The sequence below is a fragment of the Triturus cristatus genome, chromosome 9 (assembly GCF_964204655.1).
Source record: "Triturus cristatus chromosome 9, aTriCri1.1, whole genome shotgun sequence".
In the NCBI taxonomy this organism is placed as follows: domain Eukaryota; kingdom Metazoa; phylum Chordata; class Amphibia; order Caudata; family Salamandridae; genus Triturus; species Triturus cristatus.
Window position 1 is genome coordinate 794,370,910 of NC_140592.1, and position 27,578 is coordinate 794,398,487.

The 27,578-nt window shown below is 46.7% G+C and overlaps 1 protein-coding gene across 8 annotated transcripts in view; it reads left to right on the forward strand.

The window, feature by feature from the left end:
- SYT16 (synaptotagmin 16) overlaps positions 1-27,578 on the forward strand; it is a 601,801-nt gene that overhangs the window by 476,636 nt on the left and 97,587 nt on the right. For all 8 annotated transcript variants that reach the window (XM_085626191.1, XM_085626194.1, XM_085626188.1 and 5 more), the window contains one exon: positions 9,062-9,505. In XM_085626191.1, the coding sequence (XP_085482317.1) occupies positions 9,062-9,505 (444 nt within the window). The remainder of the gene's footprint in view (positions 1-9,061; positions 9,506-27,578) is intronic.

The window sequence follows — 27,578 nt, forward strand, 5'->3', positions numbered from 1 at the left end:
TGTGTTGCTGTTTACATCTGCATTATCTTCATCTTCAATCAAGAACCTCAACTATTATGTCCAAAGTGGCACCATTGCTATTGGGAGAATTTGCTCTTTCCTTGGGCTATGAAGACCAAACGTTCAATGGCCTCAACGTCCAGTCCTTGTCACAGATGACCTCATTGGATCTTTTAGAAAATAAAAGTTGCTAATTCTTTCAGAAGCACCATATTCGAGATGATTCAACAGTCGGGTTGCTACATCAATACCATAAGCATAAAAAGATGATGCCAGTCTTTACCCTCTTCCTTGGTGGGTAACAGCAGAATACATCTATCCCATGCAATATCAAGAAATGCAACATACAGTTCACTTCATCTATCCTGTCTTTACATACATGTCATGATTCTTCTCACTGAAATTAGTGATGAATTCAGTATTAAAATGTCAAACTATTTCAGGATCTAATTCTGTTATAAATGTGCCAGCCTCGGTACATCCTTTAATAATGTTAGAGGTTCTTGCGAGAATAGATCAAATGAGACCATCTTTTTCCTGGATTGTTTGATCTCTTTTGACCCAAAAGCAGTTTGCTGGAGCTCCAAGTTAAATTTATTCTTGTGCTTGACCAAGGGTAACCAATAAGAGGCAAGTGGGCATTGAGAAGACTGCAACTGAGAAGTTCATGAGTCAGTCCTTCAGTATCCTCTGTCAAAACTCAGATTTGCTACAGAGTGTGTTACAGAGCCCAATATCCAACTTTCCTAACCTCAGAATTTAAATAAGACTTGTCAGAAGCATACATAGAAGGTTAATAAGTAGAACTACAAATCTGAAAAGACAAATTAAAATCAGCTTGAGGATGCCTCAGTTAAAAAAGATACTTGAGGAACCAACAAATTGGCAGACTTCTGTCATCTCCTGGTACATTGACAGTGGCAGGGTGCTTTTGGCATGGATTGATGGGTGGGCTGGTGCAAATATTATACTCTTGAGAGCCCAATATGGCTTTAGACATGTAATGGAAACGGTTGAGCAGTATCTCAATCTCTTGTTAATTCTTAGTAAGTACAGCAAGTCCATGAAGAGCTCATTACTCCTGACCTTCATGGACTTGTCAAGTGCTTTTGACACTGTCAACTGTAGCAAATTGTGGAACATTTTGGGTGACATGGGGTGGAGGAACATCTGGTTACTCTCCTCCAGAGATTACATTGGAACACCACAGTCAAAATACGACGTGGCTCTGATGGTGAATGTGCACACTCACTAGCTTCAACTGAAGGTGTTCGTCAGGGATGTATTTTGACCCCCTTTTTTGGATTTGTGTTTATATAAATACCCTGGAGACTTATGTATTGCAAAAGAAACTGAATTTTCCAAGGGTTGGCAACTACTTTATTCCCACGCTCCTCTATGCAGATGATTTTGTCCTTTCTAGCAGGGACAGCAAACAGTCTACAGGAAGTCCATGATGCCTCTGCTGAGTTCATGTCCTCCTGGGAACTGAAACCCAATTTTCGGAAATCCTATATAATGGTTTGTGGCCCAAGAAAACTAAGTCTAAAACTTTCCACATGGAACAAAATCCTGTTGATAAAGATTCTGCTATTTGGTGATTCTTTGTAATACATAACTAAAGTGGGACCCTGGTCTTAAGAATGCAGCCAACAAATAGAGCAATCAAAGCGCTTTTTTCTTCGTGGCCAAATTAGGCCAGAAGTTGGTGGTTAGGGAAATTATAGCCCTGTATAAAGCAAAATGCCTTTTTAATTGACACTTTTGGGGCTGGAGTGTGGGGGTACTGTAACTGTTCCAAACTTCAAAATGTAGAGAGCAGATTCCTTAGGAGGCTTTTGATGATCCCCCAAGATTCTTCGGCTTGCTTTTGTCACTCTGAGGTGGGTGTGAATTATATAAAAGACTGTTAGGCTTGGCTCCTTTGTTATTGTGGGTAGATCTTCGGATGGAACCAGAATTCGAATTTTCAAAACACATTATCCAGGACTGCCTCACTTTGGGGAACACTGAAAATATTTCCTGGCTGGGATATGTTAAACGCACTCTCAGTGAGTTGGGCTTTTTACTTTTTTTTTTAAGATACTGCCCATATCCCGCCTTCAGCTGATTGATCTTTTATCTTAAACTCACAGTATAGATTTTATCTAACTAGGTGTTCCCTGGGTACTGTATATTTGTTGCATTTCCAGTTCAAGGTGGATGGCTGGAAAATCTTCCTCAATGCCCTCGCGATAATTCCTCAAAACACTACACATTGCATCTTTTTACTTCTCTGTGCACTTTTTGGAACGTTAAGATCAACTTTTTTACTTACCTCCTAAGATCGTATAGCCCTAGTTCACACCAAGAAGGCTTTAGGTTTTCATACTCTCTTGAATCCCCTGAAATTTGTGAAGCTGTTGTGAGCTTTATAAGAGGGGCACTTTCTATCAGGAAGCATTATGGATAATTGCTGTTCTTGGGATGATGACGAAACTGTTGTTTTATTGATGTATTTTCTGTATTATGTATGAAATCCTGAATTGTGCTGCGTGCTTTTATGATTTTTACAAATCAAATAAAGTTATTGTGACTGACTGTTTGTGGCATTATATGTACTTGCTAGTGAATATGCCTCTTGAAGACCTTTTTAACATAGTATTTCTAACCAAAAAGATTAAGACAAAAACTGTTTACATAAAAGTCGTCAAATCAAATCAAATCAAAAACAACTTTATTCGGTTTCGTATGTAGAAAACCATGAAAGTTTCACAGCATCCGAATCTCCTTAAAAACATGATACAGTAAAATGACATATAATTCATATCAGTAAAAAGGGAAAAAGGATGGCCCCGTAAGTGTAATTCATATACTAAACATTGAGACAGAGGGTGCCTACCGTCAAGTGAGGATACTAAATTTCCAGACAAGCCCTGGTCCTCAACGTAGATTTCAAGTAACCCACGATGAAAAAGATACAGTCTGCCTTCAGCAATTGCAGATAAAAGAGCGCTTGGCGAACCTGGTTAATAAAAGTTGTCACTTTTGCTTGTTTGTAGTCTTATTAAATGCCTATCATTTATTTGCAGAGTACATTTTGATGTCTTAAGAAATGATCATTCCCTGAACCCTTGTATTGAAGCCTAGCATTTAGGAATACAAATGCTGCTTAAACAATGCTATACTATAGTATGTGATTTAGCTTTTTGAAAAGCAATCTAACACCAAGGGCCTGATTTAGATCTTGGCGTATGGGTTACTCCATCACAACAGTGATGGGTATCCCGTCTGCTGAAATATAAATCCCATGATATATTATGGGACTTATATTTCAACGGACGAGATATCTGTCACCATTTGACAGAGTAACCCGTACTCCGAAATCTAAATGAGGCCCTATATCTTCTTGGCACTGACTGAGTGCACATAATATATTCAGATTTCCGGCATCAACCACAGGTTAGACAAGATTTTCAAAACTGCATGAAATGGTAGCCAAAGCTTTTGTAGGTGCAATTGGGTTGACAATGAATTCTATTACTTGGTGGCTGCAGTGGAAATCTGTTGGGTGCCTAGTCTAATGAATCTGACGGTGGGGACCACCAAAGGCTGTGGAGTGAGGAGCAAGTTTTATTTGACAACAAGACAAGATGCTTTTTCTTTACTGGCAATGATTGGAGGCTTGCAAGATCAAGATAGGTGACACTCTTGTGAAGATCTCTTCGTGTGAAGATATCCTTAATAAACCAGGCTGCAGCGTTCTGTACTTGTAACCAGTCATCTAGTGTTTTAGAATCAGTGATCAGCAATTCCATGAATAATGGCGCAATTTAAGAAAACTGAGATTCTTTTTTAACTTTATTTACCGGTTTCATATATATTACAATAGCGACATTGATATGAATAACATCGTACAGTATCAGTTTTTTGAACAGCAGAAAAAAGAAGTAAATCGCCAGTTCCATGCAGGTTATACATCATATGTAAATTGGGTACAAAAAAGACTAGTTCTTACATGACCATCCATCCGACCTGTCTGAGTACAAATCAGCCTTGAGTTGGATCAAGCGAGACATACATTTAACTCCATTTAACAATTGTAATTGTGGAAGCTAGATATCTGGTTTAGCCCACACCCGCTGGGACCAACCCTTGCTCTCGCTGCGAGGCGGATTGTGAGTGTTGTGCCGTCGTATAGCTTTTTAAGGGGCCCCAGATGTCTCTTGGGCGGGATGATCTAGGCAGTGTACTGGCATACAAATCACTGTTTATGTTGCAATGCTCTAAGCTATTTAACCAGCACTTTAATGTTGGTGCAGTTTTGCGTCCCCATTTAATTGCAATTTCTCTCATAGCCAAAATTAACCCGATGGCGATAAATTTCCGAACCTCCTTTGGAAATTTAACCACATCGCCCAGCAATGCAACTTCTGGAGTGGGTACAATTTCCAACTCCAGCATTTCCTCTAATGTATGAAAAACCGCTGCCCAAAAGGTCTTTATTTTACTACAATTCCAGGAGAGGTGTGCGAAGTCAGCATGTTGGACCCCACATTTCAAGCAACAGTGGGGTCTGTCCGGGTCGATCTTATGTGCGGTCTCGGGGGTAATGTAAATTCTCCACAGAAATTTTAAATGGATCAATTTATGATGGCTGTTCAGGGATATTTCTTTGGTCTGACTACAGCAAACAGCCCACTGGTCATTTAAAATAGCATGTCCCAGATCAGCCTCCCAAGAAGCCTGTATTTTAGTGTCGTCGATGGGAATTATGTCTGCACATGCTCTGTATAACCTGGAGGTCAGGTGGTCTCCTCCAGCACTCTCAATAACCGTGGTGAGTGGAGCAAATGGTTTGGGTACTGATGGAAATCCCGATATAATCGCCCTCAGCGCCGAACGCACATGGTTAAGGATACATTTATCCATAAACGATGCTTCACTAAACTTGTCCTCCTCCGAGCCTGAAAAAAACCTGTCCTCCAGTGTACACTTCCCCTATCTTATTTATGTTATATTTGGAAAAGAGCGGTTATTGATGATCGGTAGACCCGGAGAGTATAACACCCGGGAACCCGTGACTCTTTTCAGTTTTTGCCAGGCCCAGCTAGTGGTCGAGACCGTTTGAATGTCCTTCGGGTCTCGGTGGATGCCCTGAGGTAGCACAGTGTTGAGAGTGCCGGGCAGGACTAAGTCCGCTTCTGGCCGCAGATACGGGATCCTGGCATCCGGGTGGAACCAGGAGTGTGTATAGCTGCATTGTGCGACTAAATATTATAACTGAAGATTAGGAACACCAAATCCCCCTCTGTCGTGAGGTAATGTCAAAGAAAACTGAGATTTCATAATTCTGTTATGTGTCACAAATTATAATCCATCTTGTTTCATCCAAAACATGAACTTGCTGGCCAGTCTTTTCTGGTGTCAAACGAAGCAAAACCTTTTCATGTGGCAAACTTGGTGGAAGTGTCAGTGGGTGGGTTTAAGCCAGTGCTATTATATGTTCTTCTAGTTAAATGAGCAATCTGAAAAAAGAGAATTTGGGCTGTCATCCCTGGTATCTCCCTCCTAAGTGCCATTAACTCTGTTATAGAAGTGAGAGCAATGCAGGGAAAAGGCCCTTATGACTTAAGTGACCTCTTTACAATGGAACATATTCCAGTTGATGGAAGCACCAATGCAGGATACCCTCAGAATCAGTTGAGAGAGCTCAATGAGGTAGGTGAGGGTGAATGGATAATGGGTAATTAGTGTAAATCACTTAAAGCACTCAGCTCCTCTATATACCGTGACATTCATATTAAGGCAGTGGCCTTCATCTGGCAAGACACCACCAACCACCTGCCAATTACAGGGCAATTGGGGAGATGGGATAGCACCAACCCACTGCCAATTTGCCATGTCCTCTATGCTTAGTAGAACTGACAAACCCCTGCCCTGTCAAGATCAGCAGTGGCATTTATCACCCATTCTGGACATGACCTGCTGGGGCATCATGATGGCGGTTTGGTCCACCAACTCATAGTTGGAAAATAGTAGGGGGTGGGCGTAACTTGTGTAATTTACTGTACCGTAATTATGTGAAATTATTGAAAAATTATGGATGATTAACAGATTTATGCGAGGTGCGTAAACCAGCATGTAGCGCTAATTTGTTAGTGTAAAATGCACCTTCACGTCCAAAATTGACCCAAGGATACATTTTGCACTATAAAAGTATTGCTAAATGCAACAAAGCATGGACAGCAGCAGCCAGCAGCCACTTTTGCTCACGGAGTTCATTTTTTCCAGTGCTCCTGCGGAAGGATTTTTCATTCCAAATCATTCATAATTACCCAAATGGGCGTAATTGCATCTTTTTTTTGGTAAAATTCGCACAGGCCAAGTAAAAAGGACCCCTTTTTAAGGGATGTATTCCTAAACCATATTTGAGACCCCATCCCTGCCTTACAGAGCTTAAAGGGTGTGTGTGTTTGTGCGGGCACAAGCAGTAAGCCTATCCAGATTTAAATGAGACCCTGCTGCACTACTTTTTAACCTGTTGCAAGTATTCACTGCACTGCTTATTAAAATGGAGGGCGATCCCCAGTTCACCCCACGCCCTGTACATCCAGACCGAAAATTCTAGTAAAAGAAAGTAGAGACAGTCAGATATGTGGAATGTCCATCTTTGAACTCAAGGGTTAGTAGAAACAATGCAAGTGATAAAAAACTTTAAGAGATGGCAGGCAAGTGATTTTGGAGGCTTTTGTTTGATTGAATGGTAAATATTGCCAACATAATATTTTGGAAGCTGTTCAGCTAATTGAGTGTGTCTTTTGTGATATGTGCCCTCTCAGTTGCATTGAATGGCACCACTCTAAAAGCAGGTGCTGCTCCTTGACTCTAGAACTCATTGTCAAATGCTTGTGTGACTGCAGGTGACGGCGAGGCTGGTTCCATCAGTAGGTATTGCTGTCACACACGAGGGTAACTATCAATAGTGGAGCAGGTGCAGTAGCACCAGGACCCAGGGCATAAGGAGGCCACTGCGCCTATGCTATGGCTGTTGACTATACAGCTTGGGTTTAGGTGGGCACCTTTTTTTGCTTTGCCGATGGCACCGTTACTACGCCACAGCTGTCGCAGATGAACGTTACTTTAGAGGCTGTGAATGCTTTCTTGGTGAGCCTGATAAATATCCGGGGTCATGTGCCAGAAGATAAAGGGATGAACTGTCATTTTGGAATGCTAAAAATGTGCGCTTGTGGTTGCAAGTGGTGGGCACTGGCAAAATTTCTTGGGTGCCGTAACTTATTTTTTTCATCATCAAGCTTTGACCCAGAAAAAAGGCATAAAGGTGAGAAGGAAGGAAGAATTCAAAAATAGGAAAACAATGATCAAGGGAAGAATCAGGAATTAAAAAGAGCATGCAAGATTGAGATAAAGTGAGAATGTGTAGGGTGGTTGAAGAAAGAGGCATGACGTGGAATCAAGAGACGACAGCTTTGGTATTAAGCAATCATGGAATTTGTTAGTACCAGCGGTAGATTTCTAGGAACAACTTTGGGCCCCGCACCTGTTGTATTTATTACAAATTAAGATCTAACTAAATATGTACTTATATATGGTACACTATGGAATGTTTATATATCTATGCAACCAGCAGTCACTTAACTGTGAACAAAAGTTTATTTTGCACCTCAACTAGCAGGTTTGTATTGATAATGCTCAACAATATCAGACGGAGGGCATGCTTTTATAGGATGTGCTAAGCCTCATCTACTGAAGAGGCATGCTTCATCATCGGGCCATGCTCCTCGCTGGGCAGGTGCCATTGCTAGATATCTTTTACTCACTCTGACTGGTGATGGCTGGGCAGTGAAGTGACACTCTTAACTGAGGGGCATATTAACAAGCGGCAACGATAATTATTGCTGGCCGCTCTTAGCGAGAAAAATGTTATCGCTGGCTATCGCAGGAAATTATCGCCATGCTAGCGTTGTATTAACAACGCATAGCGTAATGGCGATAATTTCCCAGTGATAGCGATGTTTTCCATGGAACATCACTGGTTTTCCAGCGATGTTCCATGGAAAACAGCGATAACCTTGCTGATATGAACCTGTGGTCGTATCAGCATAATCCACCCCCAATGGTAAGTATAGCTAAGTCTGCTTTTTAGCAGACGTTAGTTTTTGGGGAAAACAGCTGTTTTCTCCAAAAACTAACGTCTGCTAAAATGCGTGGGTTGCCTTGTAAATATTGCGATGTGTACATCAAGATTGTAGTGCCCAGTGACGCCCACTGATGCAAAGAGAGGTGTCGGGTAAAAGTGTGCTAACATGCGCTAATGCATGTTATCACCCTCTTGTAAATAGGGCGATATTTTTATCTCCGCTTTTTTGGCTTTAAAAGCCAAAAAAGCGGAGATATGGCCCTTGTAAACATGCCCCTAAGTTCTGGAGAGGGTTTGGTAGATTGGGAGAGGGATTAAAATTGAGCATGGTTTTAGCTAATATTGAATCTTTAATGCTGCAGGGAACTGATGCCAAGGCTAAAACAACTGTGAACCAGGAAGGAAAATAATGAGCCTTAGGTTCTATGCCTAATGTGCTCAAATGAGTTAATGGCAATTCTTCAAATGAATAAATGAGCAAATGAAAAAGGAAAGTTCTCCCATTGGAGATCTTGAATCAGACCCATTTTGGAAGGTCCTTAGAGTGTCATTGATCCACTTCTTGAACTACAAGTTTCTGACTGGAGAAGCATTGCGAAATCACCTACCCGCTCCCTTGGACCATGGATATAACCATTTACTATCTTTGAGCACCAGCAAGATAAAAACATATTTCGGACTAGCAGATCCTATCTCAGGGTAGATTAGGGTATTCACTATTGCCCTGAAGAATGTCCGTTTGAGCACATTAAGCTGGAAACATGTTGACCTTTTCATACAACCTAAGACTCATTACTTACCTTACTGGTTCAATGCCTCCTATAATATATTGTGTTCTTTCATAACATTGCTTTCTGTATTGTTTATATGCTAAATATTTTTATAGATATGTCTTATTAATGAGTCCATTGATGATTGCAGGAACCCAGTGAAGCCAACGCACTTCCTACGGAGCAGAGCATTCATGAGCCCATTTCAAAATGCGGGGACCTTGATGTCATATTTGATTACAAGGGACAAAACCAAAAGTTGTATGTAACCATTGTGAAGGCCAAAGGCATTCCAGCCAAGGACCGCAGTGGTGTCAATGCATGGCAAGTTCACACTGTTCTCATGCCCATCAAGAAGCAGAAGTTCAAGACAAACACTCAGAGAGGAGCTGAGCCGGTGTTCGACGAAAAATTCACATTTCATAAGATTGAGCCAGAAGAGCTTGGGAACTATGCACTCAGGTTCCGCCTGTACTCTGTGGCCAAAATGAACCGCGGAAAAATGATGGGAGAAAAAATAGTACATCTCGGTAAAATCCATCCAGAGTTAGAAACGAAGGTGACCCTGGTCTTGGAGCCCAGAATCAATCTGAGCGTGAGTATTGAATCGAATTTTAAATATACACCTGTCAGTTCTCTCGTTTCCATTTGAAAACATAGGTTATAGGAGGTTTTCACTGCCAGGCTGCTGCTTTCCCTTGTAGGTCTGGCCTTTGAGACCTCGCCAGACTATTGTTTTAAAAAAAGTAATATGTAAAATACTTGCATATAGAGGCTTTTGGTCTGTAGTCTTCATCCACTGGTCTTTTAAATTGACATTCAAAGTTTGTTTCCACCCACCACAAAATACAACATAGGGCAGTGGGTCAGCCTACTCCAGCTATTGGGTCCTTCTGTGTGAGGGACTCCATTATGCTAGTGCACATTGTTCACGTGCACCTCAAAAGTAATCCTCTTTAGTGGCAATGATGAAGGAGGAATGTGTGATTTATTTATATTTATCCTGATGCCTACAAAAAGTCATTTTTGTTTGCTTCTGGTAGAATTTGTTTAATTTTGTTCTTGATTTGCATATTATATGCAAGCTGCCTTTGCCCGAGTACAGTCTTAGGGCCTCATTTACTATATTTTGCCATTGAGCAGTGCAGCAAGCATTCCTCTTTCCCTGTGCTGGTGCTCAGTTGGCTGCCAGGTGCAGGCACCCTTGCATCATAGTGCAAGCATGCCTGTGTTGTGGGAATGCTTGTTTTGTGCATGAAAGGATACCTTCCTGCATAACAACAATCAACGGAGGAGACAAAATCAGGAGGAACAAATGTATTTCTCCTTGTTGTACCTCCGCATGCCTCCCCTGGTGAGGCGTGGGCTTTTGATGCATTCCCAGGTTTACAGAACGTTGTAAATCTGGGACTGGGTGTTACATGGAAACAGATTACAGAAACTATGCAATTGTGAACAGATGCTGAAGGCCTCATTTACAAGGCCCATGGCACTCCTCCCCATCGCAGTGTGAGGCAACGCAGCCACTTGCGCTGCATTGCCTCACACCATATCTACAAGTCCATGAAAAGCCATGCAGGGTGGGTTTACGTGACCTTGTAGATATGGTACTTGTTAGACCTGACATCCTTGGCGTGGGTTTTTCCCCTAACTTTTGCCTCTGCTACCCGGATTTTTGATGCTGTGCTGAATTTCGTTTTTGCTGGTTTAGATGCTTTGGCCACTGCTAATCAGTGCCAGAGTGTAAGTGCTCCCTGTGTAAAATACCATATTGATTGGGTATACCTGATTGGCATATTTGTATCACCATGAAGTCCCTAGTAAAGTGCACTGTGTGTGCCAGGGCTGGTGATGACAGATGCTACTAGTGGGCCTGCAGCGCTGATTGTGCCACCCACACGAGTAGCCCTAAAATTGTGTCTCAGGCCTGCCACCGCAGGCCTGCCACCGCAGGCCTGCCTGCAGTCCCTGGACTGCCATGTCCTCCTGGCCAGTGTCCACACTGGCCGGGCCTAACCCTTCCCTTTTTTTGCACATCAGTCATCCCTCTGGAAGGCCCAAGGTACCCCCCTGGGCAGGGTGCAGTGTATGTAAAAGGTAGAGCATGTACTAGTGCAGGTATCATGCTCTGGTAGTGAACAACGGCCATTTTGTGTGTTCACTGCTGCAAGGTTATCTTGCTCCATAGGCTAACATGGGGGAGGCTGGTGCCAAAGGCCATCCGCCTATCTTCTCATAGGAACAAGATAAGACATGAGTGTTTGATATCCCTGAGCTCAGCATTTAATAACACATCTTTTAGGAGAGGTTGTTTTAAAATCCTGAGTTGGAGAACAGTACTTTTTAGAGAGTAGCTGTTCTCTTGTCTGACCCTTCTGTGTGCCTGGGCATGCTTGTGGATTGACTGTCTGGTTTGAGAGTGACAGGGGCTGGGGAGCCCCCAGGAGGTTGGATGAGTCAGCCCTTTGCTGAATGACTGCATTCGCAAGTAGAGTGGAGGGAGGAGATAGCACCTGGGAGTGAATAGGGCTGTGCCTGCCTGCCACACTGCTGGCTCCACCTCCTGCTGGGCGGCTGACGACTCTGCCCCTCACTCTGAAAGGAAAGTAGAAGCCAGGAAAACAAAGTGCTCCAGCAACACCCAGAACTGGATCAGACCGGGCTCAGGACCCACTTGCACAAAGACTTCAAAGATTTTTAGGGGTATAAGTACAGGACCCCTGACAACAGATTTTTAGATTCTACCATCAAGAGGAACCTCTGCTGAAAGACGGACCGCTGAAGGACTGAAGGAAGATTGCCTTGCTGTGTGCTCTAAGGGCTGACCTGTCCTGCTGTACAACTGATGCTGAGGAGGAGAAGGGACCTTGCTGTGTGCTGTGACCCTGCCTACTTGACCTAAATAAGACTTTGCTGTGTGCTGTGTCTTCAACTCTGAATCTCCAAGGGCCTGAGAAGAGCTGGCCTCCTGTTTGGCAACCCAGGGACATAAAGGTTGCAGAGACTGCAAGACTTTGTTCTGCCCCGTGAAGTGCTTGGCTGCTCTCCGCTTTGCTTGAGAGCGCCGCGCTGATTCTTGCCTGAAACCGGCTGCCGTGAGGAAAAGATCGACGTGCTCATCGGCACGTGTATTGCTGTGGCCAAGAGATCGTGGGCGTCCCCTGAGCTGCTGTGAAGCTTGGCGGCGTCTCGATCGTCCCGCTGACTCGGGGCGCCTCGAAACATCCTGCCCGCAATTCACCGCCACGGCCCTGGGGCCCGAAATCGATTCGAAGCTGTGTCTCCCCGTTCCGCAAAGCCGCGGAGAAGGAAGCAAGGAGGCCGCGACCTGATTGGTTGTTGGTGGAGGCTTGGCCGACGGAGCCGCGCTGCGAGTGGCTGACTCCCGCTGACAGCTGCCATTGTCACTGGGGGCTCGTCGAGGGAGTCGCGACCGGATTGGACCATCACTCGAGAGTTGCAGGAACCCGGCCCGCATTCTGGTGAGTCTCAATCGGGAGGGAGAACCTCGTCAATTGCAGGGGTGTTCCTTTCCATCCCCGAACATCCCGCGTAGCGTGTGGGGGCCCGGGGCCTGCCGCCCAGTCTGCCATCGCTTGATTACTAACGGAAGAGCAGCCGAAGAAGGAGCGCTTCAGTCATAAGCGCGGGGGCACAACTGTAGAACGTGTTTTTAAGTACTGAGAGCCTACAAACTTATTCTTTTTGAATACTAAGTCACACAAGAGACTAGAGACTATCTTTTTATTTTCCTAACAACCAGAGAAAGCTGAAGAGAACCGGAAACTAATGTGCAATGCATGGTAGTTGATTTTTATTGCTGAAACTAGATAAAGATATATTTTTAATATACTCACCTGTGTGGTCTACATTTGTGGTGTACTGGGGGGGGGGGTCATTGTGGTTGTTACATGCAAATACTTTACACATTGCCTTGGGGATAAGCCTGTCTGCTCGAGCCAAGCTACCTAGAGGGTGAGCAGGGGTTATCTACCGTGTGTGTCCCTGTACCCTGACTAGAAGCAAGGGTCCCTATTTGGTCTAAGGTACTTACCTCTGCCAACTAGAGACCCCCAGATCTAACATTGGTGGTCAGCGGTGCGGATTAGAACCAGTATTTGCACTTGACCTGCAGTGATTCTTTGTACATCACTAGTCTAGTTAGCAGCTACATATTGCACAAAGTTTGAAACCTATTTTCGGAAGACTTAGGAAGCATCATGTCTCTGAGTGGAGTAGGCGAGGAGATGGAATTGCAATTTGAAGTAAAGGAGTTGCTCACATACAAAAAGGAGCAGCTGAAGCAATTCTGCAAGCAGCTAGGATGCCCAGTGAAGGGCAGCGCTAACAAAGAAGAGTTACAGAAAGCTCTAAGGGCCTGGTGGGAGGCCAAACATGTTGCGCCAGAGGATTTGACTGGAGAGGAAGGTGCACAGGAGCATGGATTTGGATCCAGTGATTTGCCAGCGAATAGGCCAGCATCTAGGGCTGGCAGCACCCCTTCCAGTAGGGGCCTCTCTCCAGAGGAGCTGGAGGAGAATCAGAGGATTAGGGCCCATGAGATTGAACTTTTTAAGCTCAAAGCTCAAGCAGAGGAAAGGAAATTGCGCCTTGACAGTGAGAAGAAGGCGGAAGAGAGGAGGAATGCTCTCGCTTTGGAAGAGAGAAAACTCCAGTTGGCTCATGAGTTGAGCATGAGAGAGCTGGACATTAAAGCCAAACAGGTGGAGTCCAGTCCTAATGGTGGCAGCACAACCAGTACAGGCGGGTAAAGTATACATACCAAAAGATTTGGTGCAGAATTATCAGAGGGGTGAGGATATCTATGCATGGTTTAGATCCTATGAGCTTGCCTTGAAGATGAATGAAGTGCCTGAAAAGAGTTGGGGGGCAGGTTTGTGGAAGCATTTTGAGGCCTCTGGGAGGGATGTATTAGCACCCTTAGAAGCAGCAGGTACCTTAACCTACCCCACTATGAAGGAGGCCTTATGCCTCAGGTATGGGCTTACACCAGAACAGTACCGCCAGAAGTTTAGGAACTTCAAGAAACTTGATTCAAGTACTTGGGTGGAGTGTGTGAGTATGTACACATGTGCACTGGAAGGTTGGATAAAGGGCAGCAAAGTTACTGATTATGTGGGGTTGTGTCACTTGATTAGTTGGGAGCACTTGAGTAGTCTATGTGTTCCAGAGCTGCGCCAGCATCTTTTAGACAGCAAGTTAACTGATCCCAGTGAGCTTGCTAAAGAGGCAGACCGCTGGACTAGCACCCGGGTCAACAAAGGGGTGGTAAGTATCCCAGCCAAGGGTGGACAGGGTCCCCAGCAGAAAGGTGGGGAGGACAAGGGTAACAGTAAGGAGTTCTCTAAAGGGCCCCAAAACAGTTCCACGGAAAAGGAGTCCCAAGCCCCCAAGCCTAAGAAGTCTTGGCCCCATAAGGGCAGACAGGACAACAGACCTCCCCCTACTTGCTATGCTTGTAGGGAAGTGGGGCACATCGCCCCCAAATGTCCCAAGAAACCCCCAGCACCAGCTGCTGCTTCAGTCCCAGGGTTAGCTAGTGTAGCTTTGGGAGGGGATTTGATTTCCAGTGGGGAGGAGGGATTAGCTATGATGACCCTTGTCTCTTTAGGAGACCAAGAGATGGTCCAGGATACCTTGATACCCGCTAACACTAAAAAATACGGGCAGAAGGTGACCATCAATGGGAGGGAGATAGAGGCTCTGAGAGACACCGGGGCCAGTGTGACGTCTGTCCGGTGCCAGTGGGTGTCTGAAGAGCAAGTCATTCCCAATGTACTCCGCCCAGTAGTGGCAGCTGACACCTCAGTGCGCCTCTGCAAGATGGCACGTGTTCCCTTTACGTGGGGGAGAGTCTCTGGTACCTTGGAAGTCTGTGTCAGTGATGCCTTGCCTGTAGATTGTCTGTTGGGTAACGACCTGGAGAGTTCTCCATGGAAGGACGTAGAGCACAGAACTCACTTGGAAATGTTAGGTCTGCCAGCCTGGATCTGTGTATCCACACGTGCCATGACAGCCAGTAGGGGTGGATCAGTAGAATTGGAGCCTGGAACAATGGCCCAGGAACCTGCCAAGAGAGGAAGGGGCAGAGGGCGCGGGAAACCGGCCCCCACCGTTCCCACGGTCCTGGAGGAAGCAGAGCCTGAGGAGGATGCCCAGGAACCTACAGGGGAACAGGTGGCCGAACTAGGGGAATTGCCTGAGCTGACCCATTGGCAGCAAGAGGGTTGTCCCTCCAGGGAGGAGTTCTGCCAGGCTCAGAAGGAGTGCCCTTCTCTCATTGGTGTGCGGCAGCAGGCTGCAGACCAGGCAGCAGGCCTAGGGTCCAAGGAACATTTGATCTACTGTGAGGATGAGCTACTTTATAGTGAGCCTAAGTTTGCTGAGCCCGGTGCAGCCCGTGTGCTGGTGGTACCCGAGCGCTTCAGGAACTTCCTACTGGGTCTGGCTCATGACATGCCTCTCGCAGGACATCTGGGGCAAGACAAGACCTATCACAGGCTTGTCACCCACTTTTACTGGCCCCAGATGAAGAAGCACGTCAGTACCTTTTGTAAGTCTTGCCAAACATGTCAGGCCAGTGGTAAGAGCGGAGGAAAGTGCGTGGCACCCCTCCAACCTTTTCCCGTGGTGAGCACCCCTTTTGAGCGGGTGGGCATTGATATTGTAGGGCCCCTGGACCCCAAGACAGATTTAGGCAACAGATTCATCCTGGTCTTGGTGGACCACGCCACCCGGTACCCGGAAGCAGTCCCTCTCAGGACAATCACAGCACCCGTGGTGGGCCGTGCATTGATGGGGATCTTTTCCCGCGTGGGGTTCCCCTGAGAGGTGGTCTCCGACCGGGGTACCAACTTCATCTCTAGGTACATGAAGTCTCTGTGGGAGGAGTGTGGGGTAACTTATAAGTTCACCACTCCTTACCACCCTCAAGGAAATGGGTTGGTTGAAAGGTTCAACCGCACCCTGAAAGGTATGATTATGGGCCTAGCGGAGCCCATGAGACGGAAGTGGGACGTCTTGTTACCATGCCTGTTGTTTGCCTACAGGGAGGTGCCTCAGAAGTCCTTAGGGTTCAGCCCCTTTGAACTGCTGTATGGCCACCCTGTTAGAGGTTTATCAAAAAAAGATTCCTTTCTGTGTATTACTCTTTTAGTTGGTGACCATGAGGCCTACACATTTAGATCAATAACCTTTGATTTTTGACTGTGACACTGGACAAATATTATTACTCCAGACTAGAATATACTTTTTGTTACTCTCAAAATTTATTTTTCATAGGAAAACACTTATGTTCAATAAAATCATATTTTAAAATTGCATTCAATATATACTCTGATTGGGTGCTCTGGTACAGTCTTATATATGCTATCTAACAATTCCGTATTACGGTATCTATCTCTGAAAGGTATGATTATGGGCCTAGCGGAGCCCATGAGACGGAAGTGGGACGTCTTGTTACCATGCCTGTTGTTTGCCTACAGGGAGGTGCCTCAGAAGTCCTTAGGGTTCAGCCCCTTTGAACTGCTGTATGGCCACCCTGTTAGAGGACCTCTCACACTGGTGAAGGAGGGGTGGGAGAAATCCCGTGGGAAAACCCCCCAGGATGTGTTCAGCTATGTGCTGGCCATCCGCAACCAGACGCAGCGCTTCAGGAAGCTCGCTCAAGAGAACCTAGAAGCCAGCCAGGAAGAGATGAAAAGATGGTACGACCAGAATACCACTCTGGTTGAATTTCATCCTGGGCAGAAAGTGTGGGTGATGGCGCCGGTGGAGCCTTGTGCACTCCGTGACAAGTGGACCGGGCCATATGAGGAGGTAGAGCGCAAGAGTGAGGTGACCTACCTGATCAACATGAAGACTCCTAGGCAGCCCCTGAGAGTCTTGCATGTGAACCGCCTCAAGCCCCACTTTGAGAGGTCTGAAGTGACAATGCTCATGGCTACAGATGATGGAGGGGAAGAGGATAGCGATCCTCTCCCTGACCTCCTGGCAGCCAAGGAGCAAGACGGGTCAGTGGAGGGTGTGGTCTTCTCCCCCACCCTGACCCCAGAACAACAGAGAGACTGTCGCCAGGTGTTGGGTCAGTTCGCCTCCCTGTTTTCCCTGACCCCAGGTGTCACCAACTGGTGCGTCCATGATGTGGACACTGGAGATAGTCTACCTGTGAAACAGAAGTTTTACAGAGTAGCTGACAAGGTCAGGGCCAGCATCAAGGAAGAAGTTTCCAAGATGTTGGCGCTAGGGGTAATTGAGCCCTCCAGCAGTCCCTGGGCTAGCCCAGTGGTCCTAGTTCCCAAGAAAGCTGCTACACCCGGTGGCCCGCCAGAACTTTGGTTTTGCGTGGACTACCGCGGGCTCAATGCGGTCACCAAAACTGACGCGCACCCCATCCCCAGAGCTGACAAGCTTGTGGATCGGTTGGGAGCTGCCAGGTATCTCAGCACCTTCGATTTGACTTCAGGGTACTGGCAGATTGCCTTAACTGAGGGGGCAAAGGAGAGGTCGGCATTTTCAACACCAGAGGGGCATTTCCAGTTTCGCGTCATGCCCTTTGGATTGAAAAATGCCCCTGCCACCTTCCAGAGACTGGTCAACCGGGTACTGACCGGGCTGGAGCAATTCAGCGCCGCATACTTGGATGACATTGCTGTGTTCAACTCCACCTGGGAGGAACACTTGCAACACCTCTGTGAAGCGTTGAAGGCCCTGCAGAAGGCAGGCCTCACTATCAAGGCCAGCAAGTGCCAGATAGGGCAGGGATCAGTGGTGTACTTGGGACACCAGGTGGGGAGCGGCCAGGTGGCGCCCCTACAGGCGAAGATTGATACCATTCTGGCTTGGGAACCCCCCAAGACCCAGACAGAGGTGAGAGCCTTTCTAGGACTCACCAGGTATTACAGACGGTTCATCAAGGGATATGGCACCATTGTTGCCCCCTTGACAGAACTAACCTCTAGAAATCAGCCCAGGAAAGTGAATTGGACCGAGGCCTGTCAAACTGCTTTTGATGCCCTGAAAACTGCAATGTGCACAGCACCAGTGCTTAAGGCACCTGACTTTTCCAGTGAGTTCATAGTGCAAACAGACGCTTCAGAGCAAGGTGTGGGAGCAGTACTCTCACAGATGGACGACGAGGGCGGGGATCAACCTGTAGCTATCATTAGTAGGAGGCTACTCCCCAGGGAACAGAGGTGGAGTGCTATTGAAAGGGAAGCATTTGCTGTGGTCTGGGCCCTGAAGAAGCTGAGGCCCTACCTGTTTGGGACTCACTTCCGTGTTCAGACCGACCACAGGCCCCTCAGATGGTTAATGCAGATGAGGGGTGAGAATCCAAAACTGTTGAGGTGGTCCATCTCCCTACAGGGAATGGACTTCACGGTGGAACACCGTCCCGGTACAGAACACGCCAATGCTGATGGTCTGTCCAGGTTTTTCCGCCTTAGTGATGAGAACTCCCAAGAGGATGGGTAGTTCTCCCCACTTTCAGCTGGAGGGGACACGTGTTAGACCTAACATCCTTGGCGTGGGTTTTTCCCCTAACTTTTGCCTCTGCTACCCGGATTTTTGATGCTGTGCTGAATTTCGTTTTTGCTGGTTTAGATGCTTTGGACACTCTGCCACTGCTAATCAGTGCCAGAGTGTAAGTGCTCCCTGTGTAAAATACCATATTGATTGGGTATACCTGATTGGCATATTTGTATCACCATGAAGTCCCTAGTAAAGTGCACTGTGTGTGCCAGGGCTGGTGATGACAGATGCTACTAGTGGGCCTGCAGAGCTGATTGCGCCACCCACACGAGTAGCCCTAAAATGGTGTCTCAGGCCTGCCACCGCAGGCCTGCCTGCAGTCCCTGGACTGCCATGTCCTCCTGGCCAGTGTCCACACTGGCCGGGCCTAACCCTTCCCTTTTAATGCACATCAGTCATCCCTATGGAAGGCCCAAGGTACCCCCCTGGGCAGGGTGCAGTGTATGTAAAAGGTAGAGCATGTACTAGTGCAGGTATCATGCTCTGGTAGTGAACAACGGCCATTTTGTGTGTTCACTGCTGCAAGGTTATCTTGCTCCATAGGCTAACATGGGGGAGGCTGGTGCCAATGGCCATCCACCTATCTTCTCATAGGAACAAGATAAGACATGAGTGTTTGATATCCCTGAGCTCAGCATTTAATAACACATCTTTTAGGAGAGGTTGTTTTTAAATCCTGAGTTGGAGAACAGTACTTTTTAGAGAGTAGCTGTTCTCTTGTCTGACCCTTCTGTGTGCCTGGGCATGCTTGTGGATTGACTGTCTGGTTTGAGAGTGACAGGGGCTGGGGAGCCCCCAGGAGGTTGGATGAGTCAGCCCTTTGCTGAATGACTGCATTCGCAAGTAGAGTGGAGGGAGGAGATAGCACCTGGGTGTGAATAGGGCTGTGCCTGCCTGCCACACTGCTGGCTCCACCTCCTGCTGGGCGGCTGACGACTCTGCCCCTCACTCTGAAAGGAAAGAAGAAGCCAGGAAAACAAAGTGCTCCAGCAACACCCAGAACTGGATCAGACCGGGCTCAGGACCCACTTGCACAAAGACATCAAAGACTTTTAGGGGTATAAGTACAGGACCCCTGACAACAGATTTTTAGATTCTACCATCAAGAGGAACCTCTGCTGAAAGACGGACCGCTGAAGGACTGAAGGAAGATTGCCTTGCTGTGTGCTCTAAGGACTGACCTGTCCTGCTGTACAACTGAAGCTGAGGAGGAGAAGGGACCTTGCTGTGTGCTGTGACCCTGCCTACTTGACCTAAATAAGACTTTGCTGTGTGCTGTGTCTTCAACTCTGAATCTCCAAGGGCCTGAGAAGAGCTGGCCTCCTGTTTGGCAACCCAGGGACATAAAGGTTGCCGAGACTGCAAGACTTTGTTCTGCCCCATGAAGTGCTTGGCTGCTCTCCGCTTTGCTTGAGAGCGCCGTGCTGATTCTTGCCTGAAACCGGTTGCCGTGAGGAAAAGATCGACGTGCTCATCGGCACGTGTATTGCTGTGGCCAAGAGATCGTGGGCGTCCCCTGAGCTGCTGTGAAGCTTGGCGGCATCTCGATCGTCCCGCTGACTCGGGGCGCCTCGAAACATCCTGCCCGCAATTCACCGCCACGGCCCTGGGGCCCGAAATCGATTCGAAGCTGTGTCTCCCCGTTCCGCAAAGCCGCGGAGAAGGAAGCAAGGAGGCCGCGACCTGATTGGTTGTTGGTGGAGGCTTGGCCGATGGAGCCGCGCTGCGAGTGGCTGACTCCCGCTGACAGCTGCCATCGTCACTGGGGGCTCGTCGAGGGAGTCGCGACCGGATTGGACCATCGCTCGAGAGTTGCAGGAACCCGGCCCGCATTCTGGTGAGTCTGAATCGGGAGGGAGAACCTCGTCAATTGCAGGGGTGTTCCTTTCCATTCCCGAACGTCCCGCGTAGCGTGTGGGGGCCCGGGGACTGCCGCCCAGTCTGCCATTGCTTGATTACTAACGGAAGAGCAGCCGAAGAAGGAGCGCTTCAGTCATAAGCGCGGGGGCACAACTGTAGAACGTGTTTTTAAGTACTGAGAGCCTACAAACTTATTCTTTTTGAATACTAAGCCACACAAGAGACTAGAGACTATCTTTCTATTTTCCTAACAACCAGAGAAAGCTGAAGAGAACCGGAAACTAATGTGCAATGCATGGTAGTTGATTTTTATTGCTGAAACTAGATAAAGATATATTTTTAATATACTCACCTGTGTGGTCTACATTTGTGGTGTACTGGGGGGGGTCATTGTGGTTGTTACGTGCAAATACTTTACACATTGCCTTGGGGATAAGCCTGTCTGCTCGAGCCAAGCTACCTAGAGGGTGAGCAGGGGTTATCTACCGTGTGTGTCCCTGTACCCTGACTAGAAGCAAGGGTCCCTATTTGGTCTAAGGTACTTACCTCTGCCAACTAGAGACCCCCAGATCTAACAGTACTGCAATGTGCGATGTCGTAGCATCATTAAAAGTGACGTTCCAGTGGCGCTGGGGCCTTGCAAATGAGCACCTCAGTATTAGTTTACAACTGCATAGTTTCTATTATCTGCTTTAGCCTGGAGCCATGCACCATTCAGTTCCAAGCCAGCTAGAAATCTTTGAATTAATCCCAAAATCCGTTCCCCCATTTGCAGGTCGATGGAGCTAGGCATGAGAGTATGGCTCGAAAACTATAGCCAGGGTCACCGGAATTATACAGCTGGGGAGGGCCAAATTATCAGCATGGTTAAGTAAATTAGGTGGCAAGAAAAGGCAAATTATGCAGCATATTGTGGCACATTTCCCAATAGTGTTACTTCATTATTTCGTCATTTTTAAAGTTTAAACATTGTCTAGGCATTGCTTGCACATCATTAGTACCAGTTCAACATCCAAATATAGTAATAAGCAACAATTCTAATCAGTCAAGGTTTGAAAAGGGCCTTCCACTGCCTTGCTACGTGCTGCTTAATTAACTTTTAAACTGTTTGAGCCAGAAACATTTATTTTTGATTAAAACCTGCAGATTATGCAGTATATGATGGAATATGTGGCAAATGCGGCAAATCTATAATTATGCGAAAATCACCGCCCAATCGCATAATTCCAGTGGCCCTAATTATATCCCATTCTTAAAATGATCGCTGCTTCCAAACCACCAATATTTTACACCTGACGTTCAATTTAGCAGTCCTTTTAATTTTCACGATCATTTCTCTCCACTTGCTGCCAGCATGCAGGGCTTTTCGTAAAATGGCTCAAGGTGTCTGTTTCCTGTCCAAGCACGGTGTGTGGGTGTCAAGTGTTCAGAATAAGCAGCATGGGAAAGGACATCAGGTTGAGAGAGGAAGTGGTCAAATAATTGGAAATTCGTGGATTGTTAACATGAAGAGAAACTTCCTTTCATATTTCGTGCAGGATATCGTGTTTAGGTGCTTAAACGTTAATGAACTCTCCATTTATTTGAACGTAGAGGCACTTCTAGTTGTCAGAATTTTATGGCGGGTTATTATTTTCAATGGCATGTCCTCAGGGCCGCAGCACAGAGAGGCAGCACGGGGCCGGGCCAGTCCATTTGCCAGAGTGGCCCCCCTAAATCTGAAACACAGTAGAGCTGTCCGAAGTTTACATATTTAATTCTATTTGTGTCTGATCTGAGGTTTGCATTTATTCCGCGAAGCTGTATTGTAGATGTGGCATTGCAAATAAAATGATCTGTTGCTGTACCTCTAGCGCGCATCACGCCTTTCGCGTAGTTTATTTGGAGTGTTGTTGTGGCACGTGGTTGGAGCGTCATCACGCCTGACGTTCAGCCTGGGATAAACATTGTTTTTGCTCAGCTACTGTGCACGCGCACAACTACCTGCCTTATCAGTGCACCGGAAGAGACAAACACAGTGAACCATTCCAAAGACCTATATGTCCAAGGACATGCCATTACTGATTTGGGAGTGGGACAGCAGTCTTTAATTTTCGATGGAAATGGGATGGAAACGACGAGCACGAGCGGAACAAAGGAGGACCTAATACAGTCAGGCAGGGCTTTAACCCCTTCGCTGCTAGGCCTTTTCCCCTCCTGTGCTAAGCCTTTTTTGGGCTTTTTGGGGTAGTGCGCGCTTAGGCCCCTGTAACTTTTTGACCACATTAGGTATCCACGCCAAATTTGTGTCCTTTTCTTCCAACATCATGCAGATTCTAAAGGTACCCAGGGTTTGTGGATTCTCCTAGAGGGTTCCCAGAAATTAGTCAAAATACAGCAACATTTTGTTTTTTTTGTGAAAAATGGGGAAAAGTGGCTGCAAATGAAAGCGTCTGGGTTTTTCTCTGCAAATGATATCAAAAAAGGGTTTGTGGAGCTGAAATCACCATTTCGCCAGCTTTTAGGGAATGACAGATTTTTGTCAGAAATCCAACATTTTTTACACAGTTTTGACATTTTTCTGGGACATACCCTATTTTTGCTATTTTTTGTGCTTTCAACCTCCTTCCAGATAATGGTAGAAATGGGTAGAAAAGCAATAATGGATCCTGGAAAGCTATACATTTGTGAAAAGTAGACAAAATTCTGAATTCAGCAAGGGGTCATTTGTGTGGATCCATCAAGGTTTTTTTATAGAAACTAACAGTTAAATATAGGAAAAATTAAAAATTCATTGAAAAAAGCAGCCTTTTGTGTCAACGTTTTCACCTGTAACTTCTTCTAATTATGACATCTCTTTGAAAGCAATGTACCGTTACATCCACTGGACCTTCCTGGTTGTGGGGATATATAGGAATTGTAGGTTCACCAAGAGCCCAACGAACCCAGAGTAAAAAACTGAGCAGCATTTTGTAATGGTTTTTTTCTTTGTTCCGGGTATATAGTAATTATTGTGTGAAAATGTATACATGGAAAAATTGGTATGAAAGACACTCATGTATTTCTGAAATGGGAACAAATTACAGAGTTTAGAAACAGTGCATATTTGCACATTTTCGAAATTGGGAATACTCATACTTGCATGACAATTATTGGTCATTTTTCAAAATGACTTTTTTTTTACACAATGTCTTTCATTTGGAAGGGAGAAATGCATCAAAAATCAATAGGTAATAACAGTTGCTTTACAAATCTGAACTACCCTAAGTCTCCCGATAAAAATGGTACCTCACTTGTGTGGGTAGGCATAGTGCCCACGACAGAAAGTGTCTCAAAACCTAAGGTGAACACACCACATTTTCACACTGAAAATTTACACTTTTTTTGTGAAGAGTCTAGCTGTAGTTTTTGAACCCTAGCTCTGCCGGCACCTAGGGAAACCTACCAAACCTATACATTTTTGAAAACTAGACACCCAGGGGAATCCAGGATGGGGTGACTTGACTGCCTCCCACCATGATCTGTTACCCAGAATCCCTTGCAAACCTAAAAATTGACAAAAAAACACTTTTCCCCCTCATTTCTGTGGTGGAAAGTTCTGGAATCTGCGTGGATCCATAAATTTCCACACACCCCGCGTTCCCCAAAATCCTACGAGAAAAATGGTACCTCACTTGTGGGGGTCGGCCTTGTGCCCGCGACAGGAAACGGCACAAAATGAAACGTGGTCACGCCTCAATTTTGCAGTGAAAATTGACCCTTTTTTGGCAAAGTGCCTAGCTGTAGTTTTTGAACGCTAGCCCTGCCGGCACCTAGGGAAACCTAGCAAACCTATATATTTTTGAAAACTAGACACCCAGGGGAATCCAGGATGGGGTGACTTGACAGCCTCCCACCATGGTCTGTTACCCAGAATCCCTTGCAAACGTAAAAAATTGACAAAAAAAACACATTTTCACCACATTTCTGTGATGGAAAGTTCTGGAATCTGCGTGGATCCACAAATTTCCACCCACCCCGCGTTCCCCAAAGTCCTACGAGAAAAATGGTACCTCACTTGTGCGGGTTGGCTTAGTGCCCGCAACAGGAAACGGCGCAAAACGCAACGTGGTCACACCTCAATTTTGCAGTGAAAAAGGACCCTTTTTTGGCAAAGTGACTAGCTGTAGTTTTTGAACCCTAGCCCTGCCGGCACCTAGGGAAACCTAGCAAACCTATATATTTTTGAAAACTAGACACCCAGGGAATCCAGGATGGGGGGACTTGAGTGCCTCCCACCATGGTCTGTTACCCAGAATCCCTTGCAAACGTAAAAAATTGGCAAAAAAACACATTTTCCCCACATTTCTGTGATGGAAAGTTCTGGAATCTGCGTGGATCCACAAATTTCCACCCACCGAGCGTTCCCCAAAGTCCTACGAGAAAAATGGTACCTCACTTGTGTGGGTCGGCCTAGTGCCCGTGACAGGAAACGGCGCAAAACGCAACATGGTCACACCTCAATTTTGCAGTGAAAAATGACCCTTTTTTGGCAAAGTGACTAGCTGTAGTTTTTGAACCCTAGCCCTGCCGGCACCTAGGGAAACCTAGCAAACCTATATATTTTTGAAAACTAGACACCCAGGGGAATCCAGGATGGGGTGACTTGAGTGCCTCCCACCATGGTCTGTTACCCAGAATCCCTTGCAAACCTAAACAATTGACAAAAAAAACACATTTTCCCCACATTTCTGTGATGGAAAGTTCTGGAATCTGCGTGGATCCACAAATTTCCACCCACCCCGTGTTCCCCAAAGTACTACGAGAAAAATGGTACAACACTTGTGCGGGTCGGCCTAGTGCCCGCGACAGGAAACGGCACAAAACGCAACGTGGTCACACCTCAATTTTGCAGTGAAAAATGACCCTTTTTTGGCAAAGTATATAGCTGTAGTTTTTGAACCCTAACTCTGCCGGCACATAGGGAAACCTACCAAACCCATACATTTCTGAAAACTAGACACCCGGGAGCTTCCAGGGAGGTATGGCTTGCGTGGATCCCCCAACGTATCCTTACCCAAAATCCCCTGCAAACCTCAATTTTAGCTGAAAAAATCACTTTTTTCACACATTTTGGGGTGGGAAAGTTGTGGCATCACCGGGCTCACACACATTTACCACCACCCAGTGTTCCCCCAGGTGTCCCGGTAAAAATGGTGCCTCACTTGTGTGGGAGGCCCAAGTACCCGCGGCAGGCAAGGGCCCAAAACGTAGTGAGGCGACATCAAAATGGCCTATCGCAAAATCACCTGGTTTTGCAAGGGGGGTCACTTGAGTTTTTGGCCCGGTGCTCGGCGGCCATCTAGGGAAACCTACCAAACCCATACATTTCTGAAAACTAGACACCCGGCGGCTTCCAGGGAGGTATGGCTTGTGTGGATCCCCCAACGTTTCCTTACCCAGAATCCCCTGCAAACCTCAATTTTTGTTGAAAAAATCACTTTTTTCACACATTTTGGGGTGGGAAAGTTGTGGCATCACCGGGCTCACACAAATTTACCACCACCCAGCGTTCCCCCAGGTCTCCCAGTAAAAATGGTGCCTCACTTGTGTGGGAGGCCCAAGTACCCGCGGCAGGCAAAGGCCCAAAACGTAGTGAGGCGACATCAAAATGGCCTATCACAAAACCACCTGGTTTTGCAAGGGGGGTCACTTGAGTTTTTGGCCTGGTGCTCGGCGGCCATCTAGGGAAACCTACCAAACCCATACATTTCTGAAAACTAGACACCCGGCGGCTTCCAGGGAGGTATGGCTTGTGTGGATCCCCCAACGTTTCCTTGCCTGCCGCGGGTACTTGGGCCTCCCACACAAGTGAGGCACCATTTTTACCAAGAGACCTGGGGGAACGCTGGGTGGTGGGAAATTTGTGTGAGCCCGGTGATGGCACAACTTTCCCACACCAAAATGTGTGAAAAAAGTGATTTTTTCAGCTAAAATTGAGGTTTGCAGGGAATTCTGGGTAAGGAAACGTTGGGGGATCCATGCAAGCCATACCTCCCTGGAAGCCGCCGGGTGTCTAGTTTTCAGAAATGTATGGGTTTGGTAGGTTTCCCTAGATGGCCGCCGAGCACTGGGCCAAAAACCCAAGTGACCCCCCTTGCAAAACCAGGTGGTTTTGCGAAAGGCCATTTTGATGTCGCCTCACTATGTTTTGGGCCCTTGCCTGCCGCGGGTACTTGGGCCTCCCACACAAGTGAGGCACCATTTTTACCGGGAGATCTGGGGGAACGCTGGGTGGTGGGAAATTTGTGTGAGCCCGGTGATGGCACAACTTTCCCACACCAAAATGTGTGAAAAAAGTGATTTTTTCAGCTAAAAATGAGGTTTGCAGGGGATTCTGGGTAAGGAAACTTTGGGGGATCCACGCAAGCCATACCTCCCTGGAAGCCGCCGGGTGTCTAGTTTTCAGAAATGTATGGGTTTGGTAGGTTTCCCTAGATGGCCGCCGAGCACCGGGCCAAAAACCCAAGTGACCCCCCTTGCAAAACCAGGTGGTTTTGCGATAGGCCATTTTGATGTCGCCTCACTACGTTTTGGGCCCTTGCCTGCCGTGGGTACTTGGGCCTCCCACACAAGTGAGGCACCATTTTTACCAGGAGACCTGGGGGAACGCTGGGTGGTGGGAAATTTGTGTGAGCCCGGTTATGGCACAACTTTCCCACACCAAAATGTGTGAAAAAATTGATTTTTTCAGCTTAAATTGAGGTTTGCATGGAATTCTTGGTAAGGAAACGTTGGGGGATCCATGCAAGCCATACCTCCCTGGAAGCCGCCGGGTATCTAGTTTTCAGAAATGTATGGGTTTGGTAGGTTTCCCTAGATGGCCGCCGTGCACTGGGCCAAAAACCCAAGTGACCCCCCTTGCAAAACCAGGTTGTTTTGCGATAGGCCATTTTGATGTCGCCTCACTACGTTTTGGGCCCTTGCCTGCCGTGGGTACTTGGGCCTCCCACACAAGTGAGGCACCATTTTTACCAGGAGACCTGGGGGAACGCTGGGTGGTGGGAAATTTGTGTGAGCCCGGTGATGGCACAACTTTCCCACACCAAAATGTGTGAAAAAAGTGATTTTTTCAGCTAAAATTGAGGTTTGCAGGGAATTCTGGGTAAGGAAACGTTGGGGGATCCATGCAAGCCATACCTCCCTGGAAGCCGCCGGGTATCTAGTTTTCAGAAATGTATGGGTTTGGTAGGTTTCCCTAGATGGCCGCCGTGCACTGGGCCAAAAACCCAAGTGAC